This window comes from Daktulosphaira vitifoliae, unplaced genomic scaffold, assembly GCF_025091365.1.
Source record: "Daktulosphaira vitifoliae isolate Bord-2020 unplaced genomic scaffold, ASM2509136v1 Scaffold_5, whole genome shotgun sequence".
NCBI classification, from domain to species: domain Eukaryota; kingdom Metazoa; phylum Arthropoda; class Insecta; order Hemiptera; family Phylloxeridae; genus Daktulosphaira; species Daktulosphaira vitifoliae.
This window is the reverse complement of record NW_026099576.1, coordinates 18,007,324-18,028,827: the sequence shown is the minus strand read 5'-3', so window position 1 is coordinate 18,028,827 and position 21,504 is coordinate 18,007,324. Positions and strand designations below refer to the sequence as shown.

Genomic DNA, 21,504 nt, shown 5'->3' with positions numbered 1-21,504 from the left:
ACTGCCGGCGCTTCTGGTGGTAACGCCTACGTGTGTGGCGGTACGACAACATAACATTACTCAGTCGAACGTTTGCCCGTACGCACGTGCTGTTCGGGCAACATGTAACTGCGATACCATAAGCGAAACAGCGACGTCACGGTTGGAATGATGTTTCAGGTGAGCTGCTATGTACACAACGCACATATTTTTTTTCATTTTAACACTTGTACACGTTAAAAAATTATAACGCAGCATTTATCGCCCCATTATAACGCTTAGGGTCAGAGTTGTTGAGGGCGTCATTTGACGATGTCTACTATGCGATACCCGTCTACCATATGGTATCTCGTGTTTAAATTAGGGTCGAAGAAATTCGAACAATAGAACTCATCGTAATTAGTCTGACGGTTATGTTATCGAATTCTAGTAATTTTACAATTGAATTAATACATTTTGAGATACTTCTCATTATCTACATGCTGGATGTACAAAAAACTGTAATTTATCACAACTAAACAATTGAAAATTTAATAAAATGAATATAACGTCCAATTATTATTAACTTTCTGTAATTTTAAGTATTTTTTTTTTTTTTAATAACATAACGTTTTTTCCTTTGGTTAGGTAGGTTTTTATCAAATGGGTCACAAAACGATTGTTATTTGTGAAACTGATATGTATATTTACATACATATATCAGTTTAATAAAATATACATTTCTGATGAAATGAAATATTGTCAGACTATTAATAATAAAAAAAAGTGCTTTTTTTGTATTTTAAGAAAAATTATTACATTTAATTTTATCACTAGAAAACAAATAAGTTTATTTATACTATACTAAAGTTTTAACTACACTGAAGTTATTTATAAGTTAAGATCAAAGTTAAAAGAGAACAATAGTTTTTTCGTCCTACCCTCACTGACAAAATAATGTACTTGTAATAAAAGTCTTGTAATGAAATGAAATATCTTACCATCTATGTTAAAAAGTTGTTTCATTTATAAGTTCACTTATTCTCTAAAATCATTCTTGTCCCTTGCTTATTTAATTTTTAAACTTTACACATAGAAATAATGAACTTTAAATAAAAAATAATTATTTGTTATAGGATATTTCATAAATTCCCGAAGATACGGTAATGTGTTACAAAAAAATAAAGAGTAATATGAAAAGAATAATTAAAAATATGAGATATTCTATTCATTTTTTTGAAATAATTAAATTTAAGAAGTATTGATAAGAGGATTTGATATATGATAAAAGTTCAATTACTGAACTTAAATTTAAGTATATGTGTTATTCAATTTATTTTTATGAGAAATAAAAAATAAAATTAGTATAATCTACATTCATATCAAATTATACACTGAATTTAAGTGGACGTTCCAGTAATTATAACTATAGTTGAAAGAATCGCCATGTATAAGAGATATGTGGTCAGATCCATGAGATATACGTTATTTGATCATATTTAAATAAATTAAAATAAAATAAAATGGTAAATTAGAAAAAAAATTATAAAAATAATGGGAATGTCAATTTTTTTAACATACTGAACAAAAATTTCAATCAAAATCATCATTTTTTTATCTTCTATGGCAGATATTAAAGATTGACTCTACCCTTACAATGATATGACAGGATTAATAAAAAATGTATTATCATTAATAATATTATTATTTATTTATTTTATTTAAAAATGAAATAAATGATATTTAAAACAGTTCAGCATATATAGTGATTTTTTTTCCTTTTTAACATTTTTTTCCAGAATTTTCAATTAAAACAGTTTTTTTACTCAAAAAAAATATATTCTTTAATTATATTACATATTTTTTATTAGTTACACTTTATTGTATTTCCAGGAGTTTATGAAATATCCTATAACAACTAAGGAAAAATAATATTTTGCATTGTCTACGAATATTATTTTTCCTGATAAATTATCAATACTACGATAAAATATTGTTTTCATATGTACAATAAAATTCTTGGTAATTGGCATCGAATTTCTTAAATTCGTCATATAAAAACGACCATATTATTCGGTTTTTGCTTCTTTTTTTTTGTCGTCGTTTTCCTGTTACATACATACGTATCAAAACAATTTATATATAATATTTTTTAAATAAGAAATTTTATGGTATCTTTTAATTGAATTCTATGAGCTTTTGTGTCGTTAAAATCTTACAATATCAAATTCAGCATAAAATTTGTAGGGCAGCTTCATAATTTATCAATCAACCATTGAAGTAACAATTTAAAACACTTATACAATGAAAACATATATGCAGTGAACAGTAAAAAAACAAAAATTTAATTCATCATTATATTTCCGTATTAATATTATTAGGTGTATCTTTTTATAAAGTTTATTGCTGATTTTAATGTATTTTAATATTAACAAAATTACTTTAGTAATTACCTGTAAAGATTTTTGTATAAAAAGTTTTTGTTATGTTAAATTAGAATACATTAAACTCATTCATATTATATTGTCAACGATTTTTTAAAGTGAAATATATTATATTTATGAATAAATTTTACTTATATTTTTTAAAATTTTTATAATAAATTTGCTTTTATTGGGTGTTGTGTATGATTGTTTGGTTTGCTGAAAAAATTATACATAAATCAATATATATATATTAATATTTTAGATTAATTTAATATATATTTATTTATTATTTACACAATTGTTAGTACTACAATATTAAATATCAAACAATATTTAAGATATTGATAAAATCTATACAAATGTAAAATTTAGTCTGCATTTTATGCGTAGTAATACTAATATAAAATTACGATATTACAAATTTATTTTTTATTTTTAATTGACGTCTTTGAGGTTTATGCGTAAGGCAAAGAAAATGAACGATTTTCAATCCCAAGTAGGCACGAGTTAAACTTATCTGTTCGGGCTCATATTTTTTGTACCCGCTTTTTATATGTATACACACAAATTTAGGGGGTGAGCCGGAAAATTTTCCAAAATTTTAAAAATAAAGGATACCCTAATACTCACTTTAAAATTGTAAAATTTAAAAAATTTCATTTTTTGAGTATCATTAAAAAGTTGTGTAATCGTAATTTTTTTATGAGCTTAATGACTCCTAATATTTGTATAAGCAGAAAATTTTCAAGTGTGGAGATTTGCCTCGGAATTTTCCTGCTCGACAAGCTGAATGAACAGTACTGAAAAGAAAAGTTTTTAACACAAAGCAATTTGGTTTTTCAATTAATACAACGCAAATATAATGATCATTTCGAAGATAGATAATAATCAATCGTTTCGAATGTATATTAATAAACAACTGATAATGATTTCAAACAAAAATATTATAATACTATATATGTGTGTTTTATTTACTTATAAAAAAATATAAATATATTTATAGCACTGTATTATAGTATAGTGGAAATCTATTTGATTGATTAATTGGTATTTGAAATGTCCATTTAATACATTTTTACATAACACGAATCTCTCGTTTTACTTAAAATTCTTTTCACAATTCAAAAGTGAGCTGTGTTTTTGTGTTAAATTGAAAAATGCTAACATAAGACTCTTTAATATATTATTCACTCGTTTTTTTAACGTGTGAATATTTTTATTGAGTGTATAAGTGTTATTATAAATATTTAAATAGTTCACTAGTAAGCCATAAGTCTAAAGTCATACATTTATTTATTTAACGTCTTGAAAAACTCAGTAAGTTTTGTTTTTCGTTATCCGTTTACTTTTTGTGAGTCAGTTTTAAATATTAAGTCAAATAAAGCTTTTGCTCAAAAAAGTTGACTACTTAATAATTAAGGAACAATTTTTTTTAGTTCTATATTAATTAAAAATGATTTTTTTGGAAACTTATTGTATATTTTGTAAATATTAAGTTTAAAGTAATGTCGTTAGAAATAGATTTTATTTTAATACAACTTCCGTACTTAAATTTCAAATATTGAATTTTTAAGAAACTTCTCAGTTGTTATGAACACATAATTTATTGTCAGACACAAATATTGGTGAGCAATTAAAATTATACTGTAGTGATAAATTAAAATATTGAGGGACTTAAATCGAAAAATATAATTATTTCAATTACAATAAATTAAAGATAGTTTTTGTTTACTATCTGGAAGTAATATTATTACCATGTTTACTAAAAGAAACATACAAATAATTTTTGCAGTGACAGTAGAAATTCTAATGATTTGACACATGTCTTTACTTTTAAAATATTGTTACTAAAACAAAAACATTTCCTTATATATACAAGGCAATTCTACCATTGTATTTTGAATTATTTATTTTATTAATCAAAAAATAAAAATAATATTGAAATTTTTTTTTGTATCTTTCAATTAAATACTTTTCTCAATCAATCATCGTATTTTTTTTATCTTCATCCACTATAATGTCTTATAGTTTATAAGTCAATTGTTACATATTCCCATTCAGGGACGAACTAGCACCTTTAGTGCGTCTTAGAAAGTAATATTTTTAACGACTCAAAAAAATATCTAAATTCAATTTTTTGTTTAAAGCGGTCCCTTGTCATAATGTTTAAGCGGCTCATCGTGAAATCTGCCGATCTACCAATTTTCCCCTGTTTTCATTCACTGATAATCAACAATAATTAATGTGTTGGTAGTTTATTGTTCTTAAGATTACGAATTTTACAAAAAACATTCTGCACATTCAAACCAAAGGAGAGACTGATGCATTATTTTTATTGTAAATCTAACATTATAATTCCTATATATTCGACCGCACTACTCAAATATAAATGAATAATTATATACTTTATACTTCATAATGCTAATGAATAACTTGACAATACTAAAAGTGACAAGGAATTAGCAGCATATATAATGGGGTATAGGAATCATTATTTAAGATTAATTTGATTTTATTCAGTAAATCCATCTAATTTGTGTTTTCTAGATTTTTCTATCGTCACATAATTTGTGTAATGTTTTTTTTTCATAAGGTTGTGTTACACATACTCCAATTTTAATCGTTAATACCTTTTAATTTGCATACTTTCTCTAATAAACAACAATTTTGACTAACGACTTTCGAAAATAGATTTTGTAACTAAACAAATAAAAAAGTTTTACTCTATTCATATATCATTAATCAAAAATTATTTTTTACATTTTATTCATATTGTTTTTTTTTTTATTTATTTTGATGTTATTCGTTCTCACATTTTTGTTTCTATATTATGAAACTTTATATTTATTTTGCAATTAGAATAATTTTATAAAAAGGAAGAAAATTTGTTGCATTTAAAAAAAAAATGTATGTATTAATAAAATATTATTTATTTTGATTTATACGTGTGTTTTACTAAATTGTAAATATTTAAATAACATCATAGAATTATAAGCAATTAAATATGCAACAAAACAAAATATTTATTAATGTATAAACAATGATAATAACAGAATTTTTTCAACTTAATCCTTTTAAACAAAGCTCAAAATTTTCAGTATATCATAGCAATATGAAAACAAATAGGAAAAATAGTCTCAACTTTAAATAAAGATAAAAATAAATGTTTTATATTTAGAACGTGTAATTTAACAATTAGTATATGCGCAAATAGGGTGGTAATCTGATTACTTAGTATTTCCTAAAATATCATTAGCATCCCCTAAAAGATTTCCTCATTATTTAAAAAACTTTTAAGGAAAAATTGAGTAGTTTTTTATACAAATATAAATACAACTGTGTTTTTAAAATATTGTTTTGTATTATTGTAAGTGTATATACTGTTGTTTTTTACTTTAAATGTAGTAGTAATATGGTTTTTATTTTCAAATATTATCGTTGAAATATTACTGTCGTAGAACAATACGTATTTGATGTTGTTGTATATTAATAAATAGATAGAATTTAGTGAGTAAAATATTTTGACAAAGCGAGAAAAATATTTTCAAACTTAAAATTTAAGCATCTTAATAAATAGTGACAAACATCTTGACTCCTACTGATTACCTCAACCATAATGAGGTTCTGTCAAGTCGATAACCAATGCAAAATTCCGTCATATCGTTAAAGCAGAGCCCATCCCAATTAGATGGCGATGATGATAGAATATTTAAGCACCACTAATTTCAAAACCCTACTTACCGCTATGCCAAAAAAAAAAATTCAATATATTTAAATTGAAAATTTTTCTTTGTAAATATGTTTCTAAAATGCCAACGAACATAAAAAATTATCACTTTCTATTGATTTAAAAAAATACCCTTCCAATTGAAACATAATGTTTATAGCAACATGTATTTTCTGGAATTGTTCAAAACAAATTTACAAATTTACAGTTACATCGGAATCTGCTATATTTCAAGTGTGTTTAAGCAAGCGAATAAATAAAAACTTACACAATTAAAAATCTAAGTTCCACAACAAAATAAATTTCATACAAGTGCCAAAAAATCATTATTCCTTCTCGCTTTTGAACACCTAGAAAAAATTACATATTGATCATGCATTTAGTATTTTTTCAAAATATTTATACTATGTTATAATTTCATAAAATATTAATTTTCATTTGAACATTTTATTATAGTTTTAAACAAAAAAACTTTTCCAATGAGTTATACAGATAAAAAAAACTCGTGCTAGATTTTTTTCATCCAACAAAGATTAAAATTATATTTGTTTATTTATTTAACGAGTTTTAGTTCAAATTTTCCCAACTCCGTATTGCATTATTTTTCAGTTAAAAATTATAATTACTTATTTATGAAATTAAAATTATTTATTTGTTAATACGTTATGTGTAATTGAATGACAAATTCTTACTGAACAAATTTCTTTAGACTATAATAATAACATCATTTATTGCTTAATCGTAAGAAAAAGACTAATATCTGAGTAGATAACATTAATAAGCAAATAGAGAATTGTGGATATCAATTTATTTCAATTTTAAATTCAAGAGAAATCGTAGCAATGCGTTTATTGTCGTCTACCATTTCTGTCAAATTGTCCTTATTTGAAACTGGGTGATTGTATTTTTGCAATTTATTAAAATTAACGTTTTTCTTTTGACGGAGGTTTACAGAGTGGTCGATTTTATTGACCACTATATATGTATTATATTATCAAGTTAAATATAGAGGTTCCAATTTAAGGAAATTAAATTTGAGGTTAACACTGATGGGATAATAAAAAAAAATTTTTATACCACTTATTATTACATAATACATATTTTATATTATCACGTGTTATTGTAGATTTTATGAAATAAAATAATTTTTTGCTTTAAAAAAGTTAAAAATTTGCAATAAATTCTGAGCAATTAAGTGTCTTATAGATAAAAAATATATGAATAAAACATCAGTTTATAACAAATAAGAATTTTTAATTTCTTACATAATTTTTTTTTTTTTGTAGTATATAATAGAATAGATATTTATATAATATTGTGTATAAATGTAAAAATTTATATACAATTACAATTTTTGGAAAGTATACTTTATATTCAGTGTTAATAAGTTCAGTGACAATAAGCAAGGATGTGATACCATCCTTGCTAGGTGAAGTGGAGAGAGGCGTCTGGTTATTGTTCAAATTCCAATGGGACTAAAAAGTAAGTTCTATAAGACTGTAGTGAGATCAGCTATGATGTATGGTTCAGAGTGTTGGACGGTTGACAAAAGAATAGAGCAGAGAAGGAGTGTGCGGATATGAGAATGTTTAGATGGACGAATGGAGTGACTAGAGAAGATAACATAAGGAACGAACATATAAGAGGGAGTATAGATATAACGTCAATCGTGAATAACATGAGAAAAAATAGACTAAGATGGTTTGGTCATGTTATGAGGAGAAAGGAATTGGAAGCTATAAGAACAGTTACGGAAATGAATATTAAGGAAAGAAGAGCTAGAGGAAGACCAAAAAGAGATAGAGATATTTTATTAAATGCAATGTGAGGGCGTCTGATGTGTGCGTTGATGATGTGGAAGATCGTGTCAAGTGGAAGTTTAAGATAACTAATCCCAAGTCGTTATGATAAAGACAAAGAAAAATAAGAAGAAGAAATAAGCTCAAAACACCTCATTAGTTATAGGAGTAGGCATGCCCATTCAATGTATTTATTATCTATGTACTATCAACCACTAAAAAATTCGGGAGTTAGGAATTATGTATTGTCACCGGATTTTAATGGGAAAACTATCGCCTGTTTAGCGAGATCTGAGTTCGATTACCAGTCAGCCGACATATTTTTCTTCAGTTTCCGTATTTCTAACAAATGGTCTTACTCAAAATCGAAACCTTTGTTAACCTCATGTAGATTCATATAAAACAATTTTATAGCACAGAACAATTTTTTTATTTTTCAATTAAGTTATTAAAGTATTTTGGACAAAATCTATTGTATGTTCGTCAGTAACAATAAAGTCAAGTACATATTTTAAAGTTTAAAATGAATATTATTTATAGAATACTTTAAAATAAAAAAATCAACGAAGTTTTTTTTTTATCTACAACAATAAATTAAATTTATTTTAACCTAAAAAAATGATTTTTTAGCTTATCTTTACAAGGATTTTTTTATAACTTTACTAAAACTTATGTTAATATAAATCTCTCCCCTCTCAAAAAGTTACTATTTTATCAAATAGCTATATATTGTAATAAATTTAAAGTGATCCAAAAATGTTCATTAATTTTCTTTGAAAGAATATTAAGCTATTTAATTAAACGCTCATTATGGTAACTTTTCGTATTCATTAGTCAAAACACGTAAAGAAAAAATCCATAAAACCAGGACATTCTTTTAAAGTTACTCATTATAATAATAATAATACTTTTATAATTGATATTAATAGTAAAAATTAGCTTAGATACCTTTATCTCCCTCATTAAAATAAAAACCTAATTCATGCCTTTTTATTATCTCAACTAGTCTAAATTAACTATTAATTTTCAACTAAAATTAAATATCTCATGAGCTCTTACAGTTTTGTATAAACAATGAAGTAGCGATTTTGGTTAAAATTTAATGTATTTAATCTCAGAGTCATTAATGAAATACCGACCCATTAAATTCACGTTACATTTGACGGTTAAATGTAAAGTTTGTTCGTTAATTAAATGAAATACTAAAGCAAAGCTGTAAAATCTTTTTGCATACAAACACAAGTTACAGTATTATGATTTGCTGTATTTGTAGTGAAAACACTATCTAGTTTGCAAATTTAGAGTATCCGTAACATTGCTTAAGTAGATTCATTGTCGCTAGTTTGATCAGTAATGTGAAAATATATAAGTTTCACAGACGTTAATACTCAAATTAAACTATTATTATTTTAAACTGATTTTTAAAAAATGTTTTTATTTAAAATGTTCAGTAAATTAATTATAAGTGCTCAACGATTTCTATGAGACAGTATAGATTACTTTTTTTATAAAATTATTGGCCAAACTCTTACATATCAGTTTTTGTTAAATAATGTTAAAAAAAAATACTGTACCGAAAATATAACGAAATGTTTTAGTTTAAATATTGTACATTACAATACAAATATTTGATTTGAAGTTTTCCTTAATAATTATTTTCAAAATTAATATTTTATTTATTTTGTTTAGTCATTTAAATGCTGAGCAACTAAGACGATCATGATTGGCTCTTTGCTAAGAGCGGCTTTAATCTCAATATTTCTAGTCACAGAAATCAAGTGCGATCGAAATATTGGTAAGTTTCAATTTTTAGTACATAGTTAAATTTTGAGTATTTTCAAAAAATTGACAGCGTCAATTAAAAATAATAAATAGGATTCCGAAAGTTTTAGATTTGTATATCTAAAATTTGAACAAAAAATTAATAATTTGGTTATGTAAAAAAAATATATGAACCATAATATATTTAAATTATTCGATTTCACCATAATCATGAAATTAGATAGATAAACTGTTTAATAGTAAATAATAAGCTCATAATATTTATATCAATAATTGTATCTTCAAAAAATTAAAAATAAATAAGCCTATAAAAACAAAAATTACAATAGAAACTTGATATAATTTACAACTTCACAAAATCGAGGTGAGGCAAGATTATTAAACTAACATTAAAGGATGTAGAAATTGTACGATCAATTATCATTTTATATGCAAATGACGTTGACGTCATTAAAGATAAACGAAGTTTTGTATAGTATTGTATTACTGGGGACAAAAAAATACCTTAATTATTAAGGTAAAAATATTTCAAAAACATAAAATAATTATTGTTTATATATTTTGTTTTTAATTAATTAAAAACAAATTATTAACAGGAATTATTTATAAAACTAAATTCTGAACGTCTTTAAATTATTCTTTTTAAATAATTTTCTTCTATTATCATGGCTGTAAAATATTAAACTATTTAATAGTTATAGTTTGAAGGTAAAATTAGAAATAATAAAAGAAAAATTTTTTAAAAACATTTTTTTTTATAACCACTGCAAAAAAATTATAGTTTTGTTAATCTAGACATTGCAATTTTTGTAAAAATTCATCATTTTTAAATAAATTTTTACGCATTTTGTTATATTATATTATAGTGCCTGAGGGCTTAAAGAGAAAATTATTTATATATTCATTTTAATTGTATTTCTAAAGAAATACTATGAAACACAATTGTGATCCATATTTCATTTATTTTTATTTTTTGTCAAGACATTAAAATTATAATCATATGAAAACATAAAGTTAAAAAAAAAATTAAGTGTCAATTAACAACAGAAATATTTGTCATACTGACAACTTAAGGGTCTATGGCCCTAGACAACAAAAATAACTAGTACCTTAATAATTTTTAAGGTATGTACTTCTAGTTCAAAGTTACTCTCTAAGAAAATTTTTCACTTTAAGAGAAATTTTTTCAACATTTGGTCATGAATGTTCTTCTGGTAATTTTTTACTTTTAGGTATTAACATTTATTTAAATTCGAAGACACTCACAATTGTTTTTTAGCATCGATGCAAAGCTGAAAAGGTATTGGTTTTACTATGATGTGTATTTTTTTTTTTGTGTCTGTTATCACTTTTTCTCAGCTCTGACCGAATCGATTTCTTTCAACAATACGTCAAAAAATCACAAATCGTATCTAGTCCATAACATTACCCTCAAAAATTGAAAAAATTTCCCTCGTTCCCCGTAAAAGGGGGAAATCTCCAAAAAAATTACAAATTTAAAAATCGGTAATTTTCGACATTATTTCAATTTTTTTTACTTAAAACTGCCATAACTTTTTGAAAAATTAATGAATAGAAACAATTTGTTTTAATCGATATATTAGGTATTTACCTATAATTTGGTACATATTTTATACTTTTAAATCTAAGAACTACTAATCAAGATATAATTAAGGAAATAAGATTTGATGTTGCATTTGTAATAATTCATTAATTTAGTTAGAATTAAACATTATCTACAGATTTGCATCGAAGCGTTTTTTATTATAGTGATTTTAATCACTGTCAGATATCATATACAATTACGCCACGTCACAACTGTGCTGGGTTTTTTTTTAAAATTAGTTCGCTTTATTGTTACTTTTTATAGTAAACCAATAGTTTTATAAAAACACATTTTTGAATACTCGTCTTACTATTGTTTTATATATCATAAGGGCATTAAGATCATCAAAATATGCAATAAATAATTGATAGTTTTTTTCGTTTACTTTTAATGCTTTCGAAAATTCAAAAATAGGATGGACACCAATTTGGCAGAAATATACAGGTAAATTGTTAAACAACTTGGCTGTGTACTTAATTTTAGTAGTTATATTCGGTTGTAGGATATTTACAATTAAAGCATGATTCGTATATGTATTTCATTTTTTATGAAAAGTGACGCATGTTACACATTATTCTAATCGAATAACATAATTATATTCTTATTGATCCATTTATTTTTCTGCTTGAACTTTGGTTTAAAAAAAAATTGGGGTATACCATCATAAAAAAGAAATTTTAGTGTGTGATGATAATTATCGTATACAACCAATATTCAAGTATTATATACGTTCAATAATTCTTTATTTGATAAATATATTGAACTCTGCTAAAAGAATATATCTCAAAAAATTGAAATTAAAAAAGAGACTAACAGTATCTTTTATATTATGACGTAGATTGTAACTCATACATACATAAAAGTACACAAATAAAAACTTCATAAAATCTAAAGGAATTGGGTCTTACATAGCTTGCAATATTAGTACATATGTTGTTGAGATTTATCAACATATTTTGTTTTTAATATATAACTTAATTGAGGAATTTATTATTTAAACAAAAATATATATAGTTAATAGAACTAAATAATGTTATGTAAAGTTTAAAATTATGTAGGAATTAAATATTATTGTATAAAGTATCTGGATATTTTACATTGGCAAATCGAAAGACAGATACAGAACATTTTTTATAATAATCAGTTTTTTGAGTTAGTCGTATATCTTTGAAAGTCTATACATATTCAGGATAGTCGCCTCATAGGAAGAATAGTCTATAAACAATTCATTCGGCTTGTGCCAAATGTGACTAAATTATTTTCAAAATGTCTAAAGATTTGAGACATGTTTCTCAAATCAAAAAGACTCTTACAACTTAATGAGCTGAGAAATATTGAATTTATTTGTAATAATTATATTTATCTTACGAAATCAAAGACAGAACTATTTTAAACGAAAATCTTAAATGATAATTTAGATACTGAAAGTTTTGATTTTGGTACAAATGTAATATATTTACTTCCTAAAACTTTAATTTAACTTTTACATCAATGTGGAATGAGTACATAATGCTTTAAGGTTAAAGTAAAATTTCTATTTTTGAGAATTAAAATATATCACTGTAAAAGAGCACGTATACGTAATTTTTATTAATGAAATATTTACATATAACAAAAAGAATAATAATTTCCCTTAAAATTACTAAAATGATACATAATAAATAATATAAAAGTGTTATTAAAAAAGTTACGTTATAAAAAAAAGAATATTAGTCAAAATAAACTTTCTTCGCAATATTATTATAGAATCATGAAGGAAGTTTAAATTATTTGATCCAATCATAAACTATAATGGTATTATACACGGTATTGAGAAGAATCAAAAATAGAATTATTTAAAATCGCTAATTGATAATATTAAAGAAAAATTACTCAATTGAAAATTAAATAAGCTATTTTAAAACGAAGAGCCTGGCGGCTTATAAGGCATAAAATGAAGTAATGTGATGTGTGTAGTTGTTATCATGAAATTTATATAACATACAAACCGACTTAAACATGTGATTTGTCACTTGTCGAGTCAATTCATCGAAAGTTTTCTATAAACACGGTCTAGGAATAAAATGATTAAGAATCAAATCGAGGAAAATTACTAATTAGAATGTCATTGCCTATATAGAAAAGATCAAATATTTAAAAAAATGCCATATGTTATAGCAATCCGATGTATTTGGATGGTTTTTTCAAAATTGCATTCCTCAGTCGTAAAATAGAAATTGATTGTTAATAAATGTAACTTTTTATTGAAAATGTATATGATCACTAGTCTGTTGATTATGTTTTTTTCCTTTTTAATTAAATTTCAATATGGATATCATAATATTCAGATGGCGCACGGCTGTCGACCGGGTGGAGCCGTTACGTAAACCTCCCTCGATCAATACGCGCCGTCACTAGTATAGCTGTTTAGCTAAGGCAACACTATGCCACCAACTTGGTGGTAAATTTACAGTGGGTGGCGGTGGGGAATACTTAGGGATGAAAGTAGAGATCTAGCGTGGGAGAATCGAATCATGTAATCATGCCCAATTGTATAAATACATGTTTATTTTTAATAAAAAACAAATCAACGGATAAAATAATAAAAATTGCAAAGTTTAGAAGATTACAAAGTCAACTAACAGATAAAATCAGCCGATTTATCAGAAAAAATTTAACAGAAATACCTCAACCGATTTTCTGACGTAATTTTTTTTTTTTATTTATTTAAATTTAAAGATGTGCTTATTATCATTAATATAAAAATATAGTTTTAAATCAAAATTTAATTAATACTCAACGAGCATAAGATTTTTATTTGATATAAAGCAACTCTTAAACCTTTTTCAGTTTTCACTTGTTTCTTTTAAATAGAATGGATCTTATAGAGATTTAAAATTACTAAAAATACTTTATTTATTACGCCTTAACTTGTAACATTTTTTTTTTAGCTATTAATATATAGTATTAATAAACTTGTAACATATATTAGTATATAATAGAAAATGTTACTATAAAATCTAATTTTAAGTATGTTTAAAACAAAATTTTGGAGAGTTAGCTAAAAAAGCTATTTAAAACAAACAATACATTGTTTCAAAAAAAGTTTTTTTCATATCCTTTATTATACAATACTTATTACAATTAACAATTATTGTTTAACAAACATTAAAATAGAAGGTGGAAATTTAAGCACCAAATCTTAAATTGAAAACAAGTCATTAGCTATTAGTCCATCAACCACTCATAATACCAAAAATTTTCTTACTAAATTCATTTTTAATGTTTAAGAACCTTCTTTTTTTTATAATTTATGTGACGTAAAAACAATTATTTTGAAACCACTCCTCCAAATTTTATGTAAAAGGAAAATACACATATTTGATGAAACCGGATAAAATTGTCTAGTTTTAATAATTTTTAATGCGCTATTATAAAAGGGGTTGTTTCTAAGTTATCTTCATAGCTGTTGATTACGTGTATAGCACAAGGCCAAAATGAAAATTTTTAAGTAGAGTATTTATAAGCCTTAATATAAATTATTATAATTCATACAGTTGTTACGTTCAGATTCATATATTCAACAGTTATTATTTTCTACATAATATTCTAAAAATTACATCTAATAAAACTTGAAAGTAATTTTTAAATTAAAACATAATTCAATTACTATTATTTTATACGTATGAATATCAAACAAAGTAATTTAAATTCAGTTGTGCAAGGGAAATATTTATATTAAAATTTAGCATGCGGTAATGTATAGGTAGCATAACTACTTAACAGTATGATACTTTTCTAATTTTTAAATAAGATCAAAGCTATGATAGCCATATAGTTGTTACAAGCTTTTGTAAAAAATAATTTGATCATATCAAACATTTATCAATGTGAAATGAAAAAATATATTTTTACTTTTTGCTGCTGTCTACGTTTAATAAAGAACTAACAGTAATATATCATAGTTCAGAGGATTTATTTCAAAATTCTTAATCTGCTGGTTTTAAATAAAAATTATTCTGAGATCATTTAAGTATTTAAAATTAAAAAATAATAATTAAAACTTTAAAATACTTAGCTTTAATGTAATGTATTAAATTAAATAAAGTATCGATTTAAAAGGTTTTGGATAGGCATGAGGCGAGTGTGCTTTATCTACAGTTGAAAAATTAGTTTTCCAAAAATGCAGAAAATTAATACAAATTAATACACAAAAATATTTTTTGTATTACACTTATACAGTTTACCAATTTATTGCCCGTGGCGTGGTATGGTGCAGTAGATTTTTCAGTCGCTGCCTTAACGCTAATGTTTATCTGCTTTGTTTGCTATTGGTTCCCAGATGGGTGACCATACGAAAACTTTAAAATTCTGTCAAATCGTTAAAACAAACCTAACTTCAAATAGTTGGCAATGGTAATAATAATAATCAATTTATTTCCCATAAATAATTAACCACCATTATACCTATCCCTATATTTATACCCTATATTTATAGGGTGGTACACGTATAATATTTGTTAATATTTAGATATGTTACTTGGGTTAAGAAATTTTTATCGTCAAGTAAAAAAACCATTAATAAGTAAAAAATAATATATTTTTATTGATATAAAATCTTAAAACTAATTAAAATTAACGTTCGAAAAATGTTTTTTAAATATTTATAAAAATAAATGTTCTTATCAAAATAATTAAAAATTTTTTAATTTTATAGGCTGCTTGTTTAATCGGAATGTTTGCACAAAGCAAGAATGGTGTTTTGACGGTAAGATTTACTTGAATTCATATGAAAAAACATTTTTTAATTATTTTTAATATCAACGCCTGAACAGGCAAATATTTAAATATTTATTGCAAAAAACTTATAAATACTTTCAACGGATAAAATTTTAATCTTGAAAAATAAATATAGGCTTTTTTTAATTAAATATATTTAATTTATTGTCATTTTACTAATCTACATTTTTTTTTCGGAATTAGATCATGCATTTGGACAGTGCGTTTCAAAATGGAGTTACGGTGATCAAGAGTACATGTAAGGGTTAATCAATTCAACTTATTGTTGCAGTATATTAATTCTATTTTCTGTAATAGGTATAAACTGTTGGTCGATAATCTTATGGTGTTAAGAGATGATATGTTGTTTTTATACCGTAATGGCTATACTTGGACACATCCCTATACGCAATGCATACTTCAATATAGATTAAAGTCTATAAAATTCCGAACGTCTGTTGACATTTCAGCATGTGATCAATATTCTAAAATCAATGATAATACACGGGTAAGACATTTGGCGTTTGTTTTTACAGTGAAAATCTTTTAGAACTCTTTTTCACTTGTAGTTTGACGATGAAGAAATCATCGATGTCCCATCACAACCAGACTTCTACATGGAGCCAATGAATGTTGCGCAAAACTATGAAGGACAGTTTTATGTAGATACAGGTATGATAATTACAAGTTAACGTTCATTAACGATATCAACTTTAAATAAAAACAATTAATCTTAATTGAGTTGTATTACTTTTAAGGCGATGACTATGATGATATTGCCAACATTCGTGTTCGACCGAAATCTATCAGAAATAAACTTCAAGGAACTCCTTTATACTTGCCTTGGATGCCTGGTAATTCATTAAACATGAATGATTTAAAGATATGAACTAATTACATTATATCATAAAATAGACGGAAATCCATATGAAAATGAAGTAATAGATGAAAAGTATGGTCAAGTAAGATTCCGTCAAAATTACAACATGCCAAATGGTTTCAGATCAGGTAAGGTTAAGGATAAAATGATCAACGAATGGAATGAATTACGCCGAATGGATTTAGCAGCTAAAGATGTTGATGGTTCGGATAAAGCATACACAGAGGGTGGTTTAGTATTTCTACCTAGAAAAGGTTTGTATTCTTTTGAAATGTATAAATAAAGATTTCATGAAACTACTATTTAGGATTGTTAATTTTAGGAGCCAACGAAATAGAAGACGATGAATTTCTCAACGATTTCCTTAAAAGTTACAACCCTGATTTAGGATGGGGTTTCAAAAGACCGGAAAGGCTAGATGTCAAAAAGCCGGGCCCTTTCTTTAAAACAAACAACTATGCATTTATAGTAGGTTATATTGCTTGTTTAATTTGAGAAACAACACTAAATTCGTATTAAAAAAAATGTAAGCTTCATTTAGTATGTATTAACCAAGAAATAAATACGTTTTGTTTTAGAACAATGATTCAGATGATCTTAGCCAGGGAGAAGATATTACAAAAACAGTAGGTAGGTATATTTTTTAATACATTTCTGTGTAATTATGCATGATAATAACAAGCATAATTTTTTTAGACGCTTCTACTTTATTAGGAACAATTAGAAAATCCGGATTTGACGACGATGATAAACCTAAAGAAAATAGAGAACTTGTGAAATCAACTCAGAATGATTTTAAAACTGTTTATTATAGTAAAATAGCACCTGATAAGATTAATTCGATTAACCAGAAAGAAAACAAACCGAAATTAATAGATGATGATCACTATGATATTGTAGATACATCATACGTTTACATTCAAATAAAAGAATTGTAAATAATTTAATCAATAATTCATGTATTATTTTACTTATTAAATTGCACTAATACTTTCCAGAATTAAAAGTGAAAAACGTGCTCATCACTTACTTGAAACATTGGCTAAAATTATAATGGTTAATTTTAAGTCTTTTATTAACATTCAGTGAGTTATAAAATATATATTAATATTAATAAGCTGTGTTGAAAATTATAACTAAAATTTTATTTGTTTTAGTGTTAACGGGGATGAAATAACGTTTAAACTACTTCCAAGTTCTGGATTTAATACTTCAGATATAATAAAAAAAATAGAGAGTGCAAAAGAAAAGTTTTATCAAAAGTCAGGTTTCACTATAATATCAGTGGGTATTGGAGATAAGGCAAGAATTAATACACTTATTTTATATAATTTTCATTCTTACTTAAATGATTTCACACAGTAATACATTATAATATTATATGTAAAATTTTATAGACAAAATTACCTTCAGTCATGATGAAATCAACTTATGAAGAGAGTAAAAATTTCGAATGGATATTCATTTCAGTAGCCATCATGTGTGCTGCTGCAGTATCAGCTTTAGGATTAATTTTAATGAAAAGACATACAAAAATTAAGGATAAATTTGAAGGATTGATAGAAAGTGCTCAAGAAGTTACGAAAGATTATCAGGTAAATTACATATTTAAGTATTAATACACAAAAATAATTAATATAAAAATAATTACTTTCAAGGAGTTATGCCGTGCAAGAATGTCTAACAAAAAAGAAGAACCAAGTGTAGCCTCACAAAGAATAGCTAGTTTATCTAAAGATCCTGATAATAGTCCATCATCTAGATCGAGTACTTCATCATGGTAATTATATTAAAAAAAAAATCAATAAAAATATTTTAAAACACAACATTTAACATTTTTAAGGGGTGAAGAACCAGTTCTATCTAATATGGACATTTCAACTGGGCATATGGTTTTGGTAATCTAAAAACATCAATAAGAAAACCTAAAAATTTATTCTAGCTATATTTTAATATTTTTTAATTTTATAGGCCTATATGGAAGATCACCTGAACAATAAAAACAGATTAGATAGTGAATGGGCAGCCTTATGTGCATATGAAGCAGAACCATGTGCTATAACTATTGGAAGAAAGGTAGAAAATAAAATGTTTTTAAACCTCTATTTTAATAAAAAAAAATTTTCCTAGCCTGAGAACGCTAAAAAGAATCGTTATATTAATGCAATTCCTTATGATCATGCCAGAGTTGTAATAAATGAGTATGCTAACATGAATAATTCAGATTACATCAATGCATCCACGATAGTGAGATATAAATTTTTATTCATATAAAAAAATGGAAAATTTTATTAATTTTTAAAAATCTTATTATAATTAGACGGATCATGATCCTCGAAATCCAGCTTACATAGCAACTCAAGGCCCTCTTCCTGAAACTTCAGCTGAATTCTGGCAAATGGTATGGGAGCAAGGTTGTGTCGTTATTGTCATGTTAACTAGACTAGTGGAAAATGATGTAACATTGTGTCATCGTTATTGGCCTGAAGAAGGATCTGAACTGTATCACATATATGAGGTAAAAATAGTTTATATGTAAATAGACTAATATCACAATATGATTAGATAATTTACATTTTAACTCTGATTACTTGATTATTTATAATATAAAAAAAAATTATTAAGAATACTACAACAATTTATAATTTAAAACACTATTTTGTCTATTTCTACATTTAGGTGCATTTAGTCAGTGAACACATTTGGTGCGATGATTATTTGGTAAGAAGTTTCTATTTAAAGAACCTAAAGACTGGTGAAACTAGAACAGTCACTCAATTCCATTTCTTAACATGGCCTGATGGAGGAGTTCCAAATACTACTAAGGCTTTATTAGAATTCCGAAGGTATCAATAAAAATATGATTAAATTTAATTTAATGTATGTGAATTATTGACAGATATAATTTTCAGAAAAGTAAATAAGTCATTCAGAGGTAGATCATGTCCAATAGTTGTTCATTGCAGGTAATAAAATTAAAAATATGAAGCAATATTCATATAAATTAGTTTATAAAACTTTATTTTTAATAGTGATGGTGTAAGTCGCACTGGATCCTATTGCCTTTTGGATATGGTATTGAATCGTATGGCAAAGGGTGCTAAGGAGATTGATATTGCAGCCACACTAGAACACATTCGAGATCAAAGATCTGGAGCTGTAGCTACAAAAGCACAATTTCAAATGGTTTTAGCAGCTGTTGCAGAGGAAGTTCAAGCCATTTTAAAAGCTTTGCCCCAGCAACAACAAACACCTCAGCCAATACCTCCACCTCCCCCACCAGCCCAACATTAATATATTCTATTATATTACTTACTACAAGATAATGAATCCTGTCCATCATTGCTAGTGTTTTTATTAATAGGCTCAAAGTATATATTTTTTTTTGATCTCATTAATTATCTGCTAGATATACCCTTTTATAATAACCAATTTGGTTATATATATATTCAACGCTTTTAAGTCCAAAATTATATTATTGCAATACAGATGTTTTTGAGATTTTAAAAAATTTATTCATTAAAAAATATATAATGGTCAATTGTTACCAAGTTCATATTTAGAATAATTAAAACAAGAGAAGTTATGAAATAGAAATACAAAATATATATTTTAATATCTTGTTTTATTTTTCATTATGTTAAGTTTTTTTATTTTGATTAAAAATTAACTGTTAATTCAGATTTGAAATTTTATTGATTAACCAGAGACATTCATTTTAAAATCATTTTATTGTAAAACGAATTGATATCAACTATTATCTTTTAGTCACAAAATTGTCTTATATTATTGGTGTTCGTTTTTCTTATATAAATTATAAGTGTTTAAAAAATATAAAACTACCTAATATTCTATATTGGATGTTCAGTAATTAAGGAAACAGTATTCAATTTTTCTCATTGTTTGTAACAACTGACCTATTTCCTTACTTAGTGAATACTCTGTGTAAATGATAATTTGTAGCTACAATAACTTAAAAAATATCTAAGGTATAGTTATACAAGCTACTTTAATTGTCTTTTATAAGATCTATAATACTATATATGAATAAAATTTGAATTGTCTCAACTATAAAGACGTTAAATATTTATTAACCTTAAAATAAATCTTGACTTTGGTGCCTCAGTATAATTTTTTTCATAGGATTTTTTATACATGTAAAAATATGTATAAATTAGCTCTCAAAGGTTAGCACTCACTGTATCATCATTAGCACAACATTGTTATTCTGGTAAAGATAATAGATGTTTCTATGAACCAAGCCCAAATACAAAAAAGTATAAAAGTAATGTCATAACAAAAGAAATTATTACTATAAATACTCTAAAAAATTATTATTATTTGCGTTGTAAACTTTATATGTAATAACTATGGACTTATTGGATTTTTAAATTAGAAAATGTTATTTTTTTTTAAACTATTTAAAATTACTTGGCTACTTTTGAATGTAAAACAGTGTTTTCCAACCTTTTTACCACCACGGACCACTTCGGCAATATTTTATAGGTTGCAGACCCCCTCAATTTTACGAAAACTAGGAAGACTTTTTTTTGCTCATTAACAAGAAT

At 25.0% G+C, this 21,504-nt stretch overlaps 1 protein-coding gene across 1 annotated transcript; it reads left to right on the top strand.

Annotated features, from left to right (window-relative positions):
* The first annotated feature begins 24 nt into the window (after window positions 1-24).
* LOC126906518 (receptor-type tyrosine-protein phosphatase N2) lies at window positions 25-21,011 on the top strand. Its single transcript, XM_050687066.1, has 23 exons — window positions 25-159; window positions 9,600-9,705; window positions 11,713-11,742; window positions 15,995-16,045; window positions 16,261-16,315; window positions 16,375-16,564; window positions 16,626-16,728; window positions 16,815-16,910; window positions 16,972-17,190; window positions 17,244-17,404; window positions 17,515-17,566; window positions 17,633-17,870; window positions 17,935-18,021; window positions 18,094-18,238; window positions 18,334-18,531; window positions 18,595-18,716; window positions 18,780-18,834; window positions 18,908-19,012; window positions 19,067-19,183; window positions 19,257-19,454; window positions 19,616-19,782; window positions 19,849-19,902; window positions 19,969-21,011. The coding sequence occupies exons 2-23, from the start codon at window positions 9,630-9,632 to the stop codon at window positions 20,228-20,230; spliced, it is 2,781 nt and encodes a 926-aa protein (XP_050543023.1). The 5' UTR covers window positions 25-159; window positions 9,600-9,629; the 3' UTR covers window positions 20,231-21,011.
* Window positions 21,012-21,504: the final 493 nt, after the last annotated feature.